The sequence below is a fragment of the Balaenoptera acutorostrata genome, chromosome 3 (assembly GCF_949987535.1).
Source record: "Balaenoptera acutorostrata chromosome 3, mBalAcu1.1, whole genome shotgun sequence".
NCBI lineage: Eukaryota > Metazoa > Chordata > Mammalia > Artiodactyla > Balaenopteridae > Balaenoptera > Balaenoptera acutorostrata.
The window spans coordinates 113,489,589-113,502,714 of record NC_080066.1 but is presented as its reverse complement, the minus strand read 5'-3'; the positions used below and the strand labels follow the sequence as shown (position 1 = coordinate 113,502,714).

Sequence of the window (13,126 nt, the reverse complement as noted above, 5' to 3'; positions counted from 1 at the left end):
CAGGCAAAACATCTGTGGTGATAAAAGTCAAAAAGTAGTTGCCGGGCTTCCCTGGTGGCGCCGTGGTTGAGAGTCTGCCTGCGAATGCAGGGGACACGGGTTCAAGCCCTGGTCTGGGAAGATCCCACATGCCGCGGAGCAACTAGGCCCGTGAGCCACAACTACTGAGCCTGCACATCTGGAGCCTGTGCTCCGCAATGAGAGGCTGCGATAATGAGAGGCCCGCGCACCACGATGAAGAGTGGCCCCCACTTGCCGCAACTAGAGAAAGCCCTCGCACAGAAACGAAGACCCAACACAGCCAAAAATAAATTAATTAATTAATTAATTTAAAAAAAAAAAAAAAAAAAAAAGAATCTGCCTGCCAGTGCAGGGGACACGGGTTTGAGCCCTCGTCCGGGAAGATCCCACATGCCGAGGAGCAACTAATAAGCCTGTGCGCCACAACTATTGAGCCTGCGCTCTAGAGCCCACGAGCCACAACTGCTGAGCTCTCGTGCCACAGCTACTGAAGCCCGTGTGCCTAGAGCCCATGCTCTGCAGCAAGAGAATCCACGGCAATGAGAAGCCCACACACCGCAATGAAGGGTAGCCCCCGCTCGCCGCAATTAGAGAAACCCCGCGCGCAGCAATGAAGACCCAATGCAGCCAAAAAAAATAATAATAATAAATAAATAAATAGATAAATTAAAAAAAAAAAAAGTAGTTGCCCTTGAGGTGTAGGGGACTGACTGGAAAGGGTCACAAAGGAACTTTTGGGATGATGGAAATGGTCTATATCTTGCAACAGAGAAAACGGAAAATGTAGTGTGAGCTAATCTCTTCGTTTATTCCTCCTGAAACTGTTTGCTTTCCCTTTTTTGTAGGTGGTGCTTTCTACACAGCAGAGACTAGTGAAAACGCAAAATCGCATTATTACAACTCCTGGGCGTTTATCCTCCATGCTACAGCACTGTGGCTTACAAGCACAGGCTTTGTTGTTGCTGACCCAGATGAGGGAGCACCTAATCTCTCAAGGCCTGTAACACCAACTTCCATGTGTCAGGGGTCATCATCTGGGGCTCCAGTAAAGTCCCCTGAGGATGTCTACACTGAGAGATTCCATCTTATTTTAGGTCAGTAAAAGACCTTACTAGCTTCTGACACTACAGAGTTTTTCTTGAATTGTGCCCCCTGCCTATCAGCTCTTGGTGGCTATTACTTCATTCTTTATTAGGCATTAGTGATAGCCTTGATGTATACAAGTGAGTAAGCTTGTATACATCTTATAAAATTGCAAATTTCATTATATTAAGTCTAGAATGCCATTACAGGCTGGCTTTAGCATCGAGTTGAATGTATGTAAAATTTGCAAAAGAAGCCTAGTTCTTTCCACATGCTTTTTAAAAGACCCGCGTAGGGTCTACATATGTTCTGAATTTCTCAGTATATAAAAAATAACAATATACTGAGTTGTGTCCCCCTCCCCATTCTTAAGGATTGCAAGGTTCAAGAAAGTATACTCGGGGCTTCCCTGGTGGCACAGTGGTTAAGAGTCCGCCTGCCAATGCAGGGGACACGGGTTCAAGCCCTGGTCCGGGAAGATCCCACATGCCGCGGAGCAACTAAGCCCGTGAGCCACAACTACTGAGCCTGCGCTCTAGAGCCCACGAGCCACAACTACCGAGCCCATGCGCCACATCTACTGAAGCCCGCACGCTCTAGAGCCTGTGCTCTGCAACAAGAGAAGCCACCGCAATGAGAAGCCCACGCATCGCAATGAAGAGTGACCCCCGCTCGCTGCAACTAGAGAAAGCCCGCACACAGCAACAAAGACCGAACACAGCCAAAAATAATAAATAAGTAAAAATAAATAGATTTATTTAAAAAAAAAAAAGAAAGTATACTCACAGGTACACAATTGCAAGCAAATATTTAAGGTCAAAGATAAGTGCGATTTTTACATTTATGAACTTTAACCCATTTTTTGGCTTTCCTGGGACTTCATTTTTAAAGTGAAGTATCTTTCTAGGTACAGTGAGTTTCTAGAATAAATGTTTTTCATACTTACCTTGTTCTGAGGAAACAACTTATTAGATCATTACCTGTAAATAAGTTATTGATTTAAATGACATGTGAGAGTTATAAAGGCAAGTGATTAAATTAAGTAAGGTTTATGGTTCATAGAGCTTCTGTTATTCCTTACCAGGCCAAACATGACCGGATGTTTTATATCCTTGGGTATGTTAAAATTTTGTTTTCGCTTGCCTTGAGATGAGAGCTTTTTAAAAGCAGACTTTTAGGACTTCCCTGGTGGTCCAGTGGCTAAGACTTGGCGATCCCAATGCAGGGGGCCCGGGTCCGGTCCCTAGTTCGGTCAGGGAACTAGGTCCCACGTGCCGCAACTAAGAGTTTGCATGCTGCAACGAAGATCCCGCATGAGGCAATGAAGACCCAGTGCAGCCAAATAAATAAATAAATATTTTTTTAAAATAAAAAAATTTTAAAAGATAAAAATGAACTTTTATATAATGAAGATTGGCAGGGCATAAGCTGTGCAGTACAATTACCTCAGTTCAAATTCTTGGTGTGCCCCCTTGTAATGGACCTTTAGCAAACTACTTAAGCTCTATGTGCTTAAAAGGAGTGGTAATAATAGTACCTACTTCCTCAGATAGTGCGAGAGTGAAATGATATATACTTAAAGTGCAATGCCTGATACGTGGTAATCACTCAATAAATTTTAGTCAAAATAAAGTTACGAAACTCCACATGTTAAATTCTCTGGTGCAGTTTTATTGTAATTTTTGCAGTAGTGTGCAAGCCTAATTGAGATTATTATTTGTGTACATGTTGATAAAAACAAACTATTAAGAGATTGCCTTATCACTTAATTGGTTAGTCTTAAATTCATTGTGGTTTATTTGCATTACCTTTTTGCTAGGTTTATTTGTATATCTTATCAAAATAGAAAATTATTTAACTTCATAAACTAAGAATCTCAAAGAAGCCTCGTTCTCTTTTTCTGCTTTCTACAGGAATCAGTGTGGAATTTCTGTGTTCCTTACGTTCAGATGCAACCATGGAAAGCATTACTGCTTGTTTACATGCGTTACAGGCCCTTCTAGATGTTCCTTGGCCCAGATCTAAAATTGGCAGTGATCAGGTGATTTCTCGTTTTTTTGTTTGGCTTCTGTACATTTCAAGGAACAGGAACAGAAACATGTCCAGGTTACTACAGTGAATAGGCAGTAAACACGGAGAAGTAAAAAGGAAACTAAAAAACTGCACAGCTAGGCCTCAGAACTGAAATGGCATCAGCAACTGTGCTGAGCCAGGAGCAGTCATGCCTCTTTCTGCCACTTTCTGTCTCTGCTTCTGCCGCGCTTATTTCTGCTGCCACCAGCCAACCACTCCGTGTAGCAGCTCTTCGTGTGAACTTTCTGCCATGATGGGAAGGTTCTATATCATACTGTCGTTGTCTCTTTCCGCTTCAGTGCACCCTGCTCTTCGTATATACCTGTATCTTATACCCCGTTTCCCTGAGAGAGTTTCTTCTTGGTTCACGTAGTTATTGTCAGTTACGTAGTATTCCTCTTGGCTGAGTTCTCTATCCAAGTCTTTCTAAGAGACGACTGGCTAGTCTGTAGGTGGAGTCAGACACTAATACCAGACCCAGTTGTGACCATGGTTAAAAGATCACTGTACACAGCTGATTCGCTTTGTGATACAGCAGAAACTAACACACCATTGTAAAGCAATTGTACTCCAATAGAGATGTTAAAAAATAAAAATAAAAATCACTGTACAAAGAATGGCACTTCCTTCAACTGCTTTCCCAAGAGCAACTCTGTATTGGGCAGGCACCCTTAGCATCAGGTACTACCAGTATATTGAACTGTATATTAAATTGACTCTTGGATGTTAAGAAAAATGGATGGTATGATTTCTTTTCTATACAGACAGTTATTTAACTTATTACTACTATCGTTTATTAGGTTTAAAGTATTAATCAGGCTCCTGCCTGACTTGGATTGTACTTGAATAAATTTTAAACTTTTTCTGCTTGTTTATTCTGTATGTTAAAACAAGTATCATAATGGCAGTTTTACTGTTATTTTCAAAGATGAAAGAAAGCCACCAGAGTAACCAATAGAAAAGAAAAGGGGAAAATGAAATAGTATTTGTCCAATGTATTTTATTCTTTAGAGAGATATTCATTCTGTGCTTAATAACTTACCCACTTTTTTTTTTTTTTTTTTAATTTTTTTTAATGCTATTCTTGTCTGCTTACATTCTTTTTATTTATGTATGTATGTATGTATGTATGGCTTTGGTTTCTGTGCGAGGGCTTTCTTTAGTTGTGGCAAGCGGGGGCCACTCTTCATCGCGGTGCGCGGGCCTCTCACTATCGCGGCCTCTCTTGTTGCGGAGCACAGGCTCCAGACGCGCAGGCTCAGCAATTGTGGCTCACGGGCCGAGTTGCTCCGCGGCATGTGGGATCTTCCCAGACCAGGGCTCGAACCCGCGTGCCCTTCATTGGCAGGCAGATTCTCAACCACTGCGCCACCAGGGAAGCCCCTTACCCACTTTTAATGTCATACTTCACCATCATTCTTTATTAGTACTAGAAAACCTTAGTTTTCTAAATCTAGGAATCTACATGGCAGTCCTTATATACTTTTAGCCACATTTTTCATCTTGTTTTAGAAATCTCCTTTTTTGTTTTCCCACTTTAGGACCTGTGTGAAAATGATCTTTTTTTTTTTTTTTTTTTTTTTTTTTTTTTTTTTTGAAAATGATCTTTTGTCATAGTGCCATCTCCCACAAGATTGGACAAAAACCAACCTGGAGTTGGTTTAAAGTGGAGCAAGTGTTACATAACTTCATTGCCCTAACACCTTTATTTTTTGTGGACCATTGTTATATTCTCTTTCTCTGAATTTTGTCATGGCATTTAACATTGGTATTTTTTTTTTAAGTATGTAATTTTCCATATAGTCTCACCTGTTTTCTGTGATAGGACTTGGGTATCGAGTTGTTGAATGTACTACATCGAGTAATTTTGACCCGAGAATCACCTTCCATTCAGCTGGCTTCTCTTGAAGTGGTAAGGCAGGTTATCTGTGCAGCTCAAGAACACGTGAAGGAGAAAAGACGAAGTGCAGAAGGTGAATGTTCCTATAATGCCAAATTAATCACACGGCATCATTATTTTTTAAAGTACTGCTTATGTGTCTGTGTCGTTCTGAGAATCTATTGTGTATAGTACAAATGAAACATCTCTAGGTATGGCTTCAAATCTTCTCATGCACCTCTACATGTTAGCTTGGATGTTGTCAGTAGCTAAACTACTATTCCTTGGGAAAATTAGAATTTTAACAGCCCTGGAAGGAAAAAAAATCTTTATACTGATTGAGTACCTACGTTTAAGTGTTTACGAATGTACATGGAAAGAATTACTGACAATTCTTTAATGACTTAAGTTTTGCAAAGTGATTAAATTGTTCATTTACAAGTCAAATTTGGTATTGGTGAGTTTATCACTTAAGATTACATTTGACTGCATATAACAGAAAATCCAATATAACAGTAGATTTTAAACACAAGGACTTATTCTCTTATCTAAAAGAAGTCCAGAAGTTGGCAGTCCTGGGCTGAGATGGCAGCTTCTTAAAGACATCAGGGACCTCAGTTCCTATCTTTCTGTCCAGCCACTACCAGTATTAAGGTGGTAAGGTCAGTGCTGGAGCTCTAGCTATCAGGTTCACACCTTAACAGCAAGGAGTTAACCAAACAATATTTTAAGGCTGAGAAGGTCACCGAGGATTTCTTTTGATCCGTTGCAATAAGAAGTCCAAATAAAGACAACTACTTTTACCTCCATAACTTTCTCTTTCATTCTTTAAGACCCAAGACTTAACCCATTTAAATCTGTTACCTACAACAGAAATGAACTAAATTGCCATCTACCAGAAGCAAAACAAACCTGAAGCATTTATTCAACATTGTTCTTTTTGTCTTTTAGTTGATGATGGGGCTGCTGAAAAGGAAACCTTGCCAGAATTTGGAGAGGGAAAGGACACAGGAGGACTTGTGCCTGGGAAATCTTTGGTCTTTGCAACACTGGAATTGTGTGTATGCATTCTAGTTAGACAGCTCCCAGAGCTAAATCCTAAATTGACAGGTAGCCCAGGAGTAAAAGCTACAAAGCCACAGATGCTGTCAGAAGATGGCAGTAGGTTGGTTTCCGCTGCATTAGTTATCCTCTCTGAACTTCCTGCAGTGTGCTCTCCTGAAGGTATGTTGTGGTGTTTGATTGCTTTACTTGACTTGGAAGGAGAGAAATGGTTTTGATAGATAATGGAGGTGATGGTTGCTTATCTTTTCCTCATTACACAAATGCTGACCCCCAAAGCTTTGCGTATGGTCTTTAATCCTCTACGGTTAACATTACATTCTAGTAATCTGTTTTACTAAAAGGGTGAAAGTAAATATAGAGACAGCTTGTACTCTCCATAGATGGTCTCTTCCGTGGTTGAGAATATTGTAAACCCATCGATGGCAATTACTAGCTCTTGGGCATTTTTTGGTATACAGTATCTAATGGACTTCCCCTGCCTCAGTGACAGCAGAAGCTTCTCGTCACATCCAGTTCTCTTCTGAATCAGCTCCATGCTTTTAATATAGTGTGTAAGGCTCTGCAGAGTACATCTGCCTCCTGGTTCCTTCTGTGTGAACCTTAAACCCAGGAGGCTTCATGCATATCCCTGTTCTGTACTATTGTCAGTGGTGTTACTTGATCTGAAATGACCCCACCCCTTCTCTCCTCTGTAAAATTTTGCCTTCCTTTCAAGTTCAACTCCAGCCCTGTCCTCATCTGTGAAGGCTTCCCTAAAAACTCTGGCTCATATTGAGTTTTGTTTTGTTTTGTTTTTCTTTTTCTTTTTTTTTGGTTTGTTTTGTGTGTGTGTGTGTGTGTGTGTGTGTGTGTGTGTGTGTGTGTGTGTGTGTGTGTGTGTGTGTGTGTGTGTAGCTTCCATATGTAGATATGTAGTTTTTATGTGTCATATAGAGGTATATGTAATTGATTATTATAGAAGGAGAAGATAAATATATATACAGACATATGTCTTGTTTCCAGTGAAATTTTGTACCCTCTAGTACATAATAGGCACTCAGTATTTAATAGATACTTCTTAATTGGTAAGCATATTTCTGCTTAAATGTGTCTTGACCAACTTACATGCTGTCTTATTTGTAACATGACTTTAAGCTTCAGTTTGACTTTAAACCTGTATTCCTTGTTCTCACACACTGTCTTATACCAATAGTAGCAGAAAAAGTGACCAGCAGAGGATTGGGGGCAAAAATATACGATATGAGTTTTATTGATAGCCTCTGGGAAAATTGATTGACTATTTTAGCTTTAGTCTCTTCCCTTTCACTTTAAACAAAGTGACTTTTTAACCACTTAGTGGCCATGGAAACTTTAATATTTTGTACTGAGTGATTCACTACAAATTGCTTCAAAAGGGTTTAATATAAAATAAAGCCAAATGGATAGTGATAGTGGTTGCACAACATTGTGAATGTACTTAATGCCACTGAGCTATTAAAAATGATTAAAATGGTAAATTTTTTGTTACATATATTTTACCACACTAAAAAGTAAAAATAAATTCAATGTTTGTCAACTACCAAGTAAAACAAAATAACACAGCAATGGATAATGGTACTGTGATGTACTTTAAATAACATCTCCAATTATAACCAAAATTTAATCCAACCTTTAAAATCTTAAAGTTATTTAAATTATCTTAACAGTTATAATCCCTAATGGAGAATAATCTTAAAAGCTAGAAATCTTTGACATTATCTAACTCATTTGGTGATTTCCTTTGAGGAACTGTATATAGACTGAAATAGTGTTTTTTAAAAACATTACAGGAAGCATCTCAATCCTCCCTACTATACTGTACCTCACAATTGGAGTCCTCAGAGAAACTGCTGTGAAGTTACCTGGGGGCCAGCTATCTTCAACAGTTGCAGCTTCCCTGCAGGCTCTGAAAGGAATATTATCTTCTCCCATGGCCCGAGCAGAAAAGAGCCATACTGCTTGGACTGACCTTCTCCAAAGTGCTTTAACAACAGTTCTTGACTGTTGGGATCCAGGTAATTTAGGCTCTTTGGAAGCAGTTGTTCAGTTTGTTTTAAAAAGCAAGAGGGACAGTTTTTTGAGAATAAGCTATTTACTTGATCATGTTTGGCAGTCTCACCTAAAGGAGACCACAATTCACTACATACTTGTTTAGAGGATATGTATCGTAGATAGAAAATATCTATGGTCTCATTTTAGTATCTTTAACGTTAATGCAATTAAATTACTGGCAGCCTGTATGTTGACAGTGAGAGACCTTCAGATGTAATAGTATGTTAATTTTAAAATACAGTATCATCCATGTCTAGCTGACAGAACTTTTTTAATATGCACAATGTACTGAAAACTGCATAAGGTATACATTATAAATATAATACAAGACTGATCTGTCCCTCCAGCACCTACTAGCTAAGTGACTAGACAAGTTATCCAACTTCTCTGAGCCTTAGTTTTCTCATTAACAAAATGAGGAGATTGTGTTGCAGGAGACAGAGCAATAACATAATATGTGAAAAGCATCTCACTTTTTACCTGGCATATATCTATAAATGATAGCTAGTATTATGTTCAATATCCATTAAACTTAGTTTTCCCCTTTGTTATTGTTGAGTAGGTCTTATTTTCAACATTATGTCATGGTAATTGTAAAAAGTGTTTAGACCTATTATAAATTACCTCCTTTTTTAAAAAAAAATATTTATTTATTTATTTGGCTGCATCAGGTCTTAGTTGTGGCACACGGGATCTTTTGTTGCGGTGTGTGGGTTTCCCTCTAATTGTGGTGCACAGGCTCCAGAGCGTGTGGGCTCAGTAGTTGCAGCGTGCAGGGCTCTCTAGTCGTGGCTCACGGGCTCTACAGCGCGCAGGCTTAGTTGCTCCGTGGCATGTGGGATCTTAGTTCCCCGACCAGGGATCGAACCCACATCCCTTGCATGGGAGATGGATTCTTAACCACTGGACCACCAGGGAAGTCCCTATCCCTGCCTTCTTTGTTTTGTTTATCAGTGTCACAATTCACCATATTCTATTTTGTATGGTAAAAAGGTTTCAGTTGAATTCAGCATTTATTGACCACCCACTTTGTGCCCAGAGTTGGGAGTCTAGGGGAGGCTAGTGCCGTAAGGTATGATTAATACCATAGGAGCTCCTTGAAGGCAACAGTAATGTCTTATTTATCACTGCCTTTCTAGTATTAAAAAAAGGAGATAGGGACTTCCCTGGCAGTCCAGTGGTTAAGACTTCGCTTTCCAGTGCAGGGGGTATGGGTTGGATCCCTGGTCGGGAAGCTAAGATCCCACATGCCTCGTGGCCAAAACACCGAAACATAAAACAGAAGCAATATTGTAACAGATTCAATAAAGACTTTAAAATTGGTCCACATCAAAAAAAAAAAAAAAGCCTTAAAAAAAAAAGACAACTGGCAAAAAGTTAAGAGTAGTCAGCTCTGTTTGAGTGAATCAGGCAGAGTGTCACAGTAGGGTTCTCCGGAAGCTCATGCTGAGATGGAGTTTGGGGAGCAAGAGGCTTATTAAGGAACGACATCTGTGAAGGGGAATGGGGAAAGCAGTCTTGGGCAAAAGAAGGCAAGCTGCAATCCGAGCATCCAGCAAAGCTCAGCACGCCTGCTGGGCAGCTCTGAATATTGCCTGTCAGTGCCTCCCACAGGACAACAGTGTCTGCGCTCCCTCAGGTGTGGTTGCCCCCTGAAGACTGTGATCTCAGTCAAGCAAACTCGGGGGCTGAGGCCAACCCTGAGGAGCTAACAGCTGACCACATGCCTCACAGCTGGGCAGCACCTGCCCTCACGAAGGGGAGCCCAATGGTACACCTCTGTAGCTACCCCAAGAGTCTTCTCAAAACAGTCTGTTTCTTAAAGGATTAGAAAGCATTCTCCATTCTCCACGTGGACATCACAGAAAAGGATTCTCGCGCAACATTTTGATCTAAGACCAGGAGACCTAAATAGCATGGTACATTTGGGGGCGGCAAGTAGAGCAACAAGAGAATGTGGGTTTGAGGGGACAGAGTAAGAGGGTGGTGAACGGTGATTAGTAAAGAGATGGAAGTTGGGATGGTGAGTGGGGCCAGATGATGGAAGGTTTGGCATGATTGGTAATTTGGGCTGCCTTTAATAGGCATGTGTTCTTAAAACAGGAGTAAAGTGATGGGATTTGCATTTCTAAAGACTCACTCCGGCAGCAGTATAGAGAAAAAAGCAAGACTGTTGGAGACAAGATAGTAGCAGCAACGATAACAAGGAATGAAATAATGAAAACCAAAATGTTAAGCAAGTATTAACAGAATTTACTGATAGTTTGGTTTAGGAGTTGAAAGGGGTAAGGTGAGTTGAGCGTTCATGGTGCCCTTAACAGAAATACCAAAGTGAGGGTTTTCAGGGGAAGATAGTGAGTTTATTTTGAAATGCCTACAGGATAATCAAGTGGGAAGAAATATGAAGCGGTCTGGGCTTCAAGAAAGTCTGGCTAGAGATGGTTTTAGACTGCATGTGTTTGGGAGTTGTCAGTGGGATGGTTGAAATCACCTAACTTGGGTTTATGCAACAAGATGGGAGGAGATTCCGAATGTAATGCAGAAACAGAAGCTAAAGAAAAGAGAGTTTTAATGACTCGAGAGTGGTCAGCAGTGCAAAATACACTGTGGAGATCACGCTCACAGCGTTGAGGTACGAGAGAGGAGTAAGGGAGGGGAAGGATCAAGTACAGGCTCCCCTCGACAGGGAGACGAGAAAGCTGAAGGAAGATACAGGGTCAAGGAATTTTCTTTTCTTTTTTTTTACATGAGGCTCTAGTATGAGTTCATACTTATGGGGAAAAAAAAAAGGTGGAAATGGGGTTGGAGTTGGAACTATTAGGGAGGGAAGCAGCATCCCTTTTCTAGGCAGAAAGGAAAAAAATTCACAGCACATTTAGAAGGATGAACCTCTGCCAGTGTGAGGGAGGAAAAGGAGGTAAGGATGGAAAGTAATAGGCGTAAGTTGTTAGGTTGAGTTATGATGAGCTTGCCTCTTTCATCACACACACACACACACACACACAGAGATGGTTTTCTGTTGTCTGTCAGAGAATGAGGTTAGGACGTTGAGGATTTGGACCAGCTACTGAGAAGAATTAAGGAAGGAGCTGATCATGATAGGGGAAACATTTGCTACATAACAAATTGCTCCAAAACTTAGTGACTTCAAACAACAAACATTTGTTACCTGACAGTTTTTGAGGGTCAGGAATTGGGGAGCAGCATAGCTGGGTGGTTCTGTCTTGGGGTCTCTCATGAGGTTACTGTTAAGATGTTGTCCAGGGTCACAGCTAAAGACCCCATTTCCAAGGGGACTCGCTCATGGCTGTTGGTAAGAGGCCTCAGTCTCTCACTGGCTGTTAGTTAGCAGGAGGCCTCAGTTCCTTACCACATAGGCCTCTCCATGGGGCTTAATGCTAAGGGAACCTTGCATCTATTGTAGGTAAAAGAGAATGGGTATAAGGGAATTTTAGAAGAAATGGGAAGAGGAACCCAGGAGAGCTTTATCTTACGGAGAATAAAAAGACATTTTTACTAAACAGAGTAGCTGTTGTAGTTTCAAGTTGCTATAAATGACTAAGAATAACTTGGCTGTATGTGAAGCACTATGGCATCATGGTTAACAGTATGCTTTCTGGAATCAAACTGAATGCCTTACTAACTGTGTGATTTGGGCAAATGACTGAATTTCCATTCCTCAGTTTCTCATCCATAAAATGGGGGAAATAAGTGTACCTACCTCATGATTCTAATGAGGATTAAATACAAAGTGCTTATAATAATACTGTCATAATTCTAAATGTTAACCATGCACCTATTTTACCTCAAAATTATTCAAATTATTTTTATAAAATAAATCCTACCCATCCATAGTATTTTGCTGTCATTGCTGCTGTGTCTCAGGTGTCAGCTCAAACACTAATTTCCTCAAACCTTTCTCTGACCACCCAATGTAGCAACTCCTGGGTTGCTTTCTATTATCTCTTAATGTATTTTTTTGTATTCATAGACCTTGTGACTAGCTGAAATCCTTTATTTACTTCTTGGTATATTCTGTATCTTCTCTGTAAATTGTATTCTCAGTGCCAAAAAGAGTGCTGGCACATAGAAAATGTTTCTTAAGTATTTGATGAGTGAATGTTACCAACCCTTCTACATATATATGTAATTTTTTTCATAAGTAGCAATCCATTCTTACACAATTTAATAAGCTGAATTTGCCACACCTTTTCCTTTTCAAATAACATTGATTTTCCACAACAGGTTCATTAAAATTATTTAATGAGAGTATGACTTTGGGAAATTAAGTAAATTACATCCAGTAGAAAATTCCTTTAAATGATTGTGGCACACACAGATATTTTCAAATTTTTCTGTACTGTTAAGAAATGGTATATGTAGCAAACAAAGTGCTAAGTTATTTTCGCTTGACACATGTATTATCAAAATATGAATACTTTAAACTTAACAAAGAAAAAACAACTGTCCAAGCATTTCTGTATTTCTCCACAATAAAAATAATAATATAATAGCTAATTTATATTGAGCATTATGTGCAACATGCTATTCTGAATGCTTTGCGAGGATTAACTCATTTAATCCTCATAACCTTATAAATTTAAGTACTGTTACTTTCATTTTACAGATGAGAAAACTGAAGACGGGGTTAAATATCCAAGGTCACACAACTAGTTAATGCATATTCCTAGTAAATGTATATAAGTATTTACTGATGTCTTTACTTGTGAAGATTATAATTTCTTTGGTAATTCTTGACTCTAGAATTACTTAAAATGCATATTCTAAAGCTACAGCATCTGCCAGGATTCTTAGTCAGTCAGTCAGTATTACTGTCTGTAATCTTTAGGTACACAAAAGAAATTACTACCAAACTAGAGACAGCTTCACAGCTGTATAAAACAGTAAATATGACAAGTGTTGGGATCTGTTTCT

At 39.7% G+C, this 13,126-nt stretch overlaps 1 protein-coding gene and 1 long non-coding RNA gene across 9 annotated transcripts in view; one reads left to right on the top strand and one right to left on the bottom strand.

Moving 5' to 3' along the window:
- Positions 1 to 13,126, bottom strand: part of LOC114237727 (uncharacterized) — a 140,351-nt gene that overhangs the window by 73,822 nt on the left and 53,403 nt on the right. For all 4 annotated transcript variants that reach the window (XR_009007791.1, XR_009007792.1, XR_009007790.1 and 1 more), the window contains exon 4: positions 4,987 to 5,160. This is a non-coding gene — a long non-coding RNA (uncharacterized LOC114237727). The remainder of the gene's footprint in view (positions 1 to 4,986; positions 5,161 to 13,126) is intronic.
- HEATR5A (HEAT repeat containing 5A) overlaps positions 1 to 13,126 on the top strand; it is a 118,704-nt gene that overhangs the window by 102,257 nt on the left and 3,321 nt on the right. For all 5 annotated transcript variants that reach the window (XM_007180689.3, XM_028166007.2, XM_007180690.3 and 2 more), the window contains 5 exons: positions 867 to 1,115; positions 3,018 to 3,145; positions 5,003 to 5,150; positions 6,008 to 6,280; positions 7,930 to 8,154. In XM_007180689.3, coding sequence (XP_007180751.2) covers positions 867 to 1,115; positions 3,018 to 3,145; positions 5,003 to 5,150; positions 6,008 to 6,280; positions 7,930 to 8,154 — 1,023 coding nt within the window. The remainder of the gene's footprint in view (positions 1 to 866; positions 1,116 to 3,017; positions 3,146 to 5,002; positions 5,151 to 6,007; positions 6,281 to 7,929; positions 8,155 to 13,126) is intronic.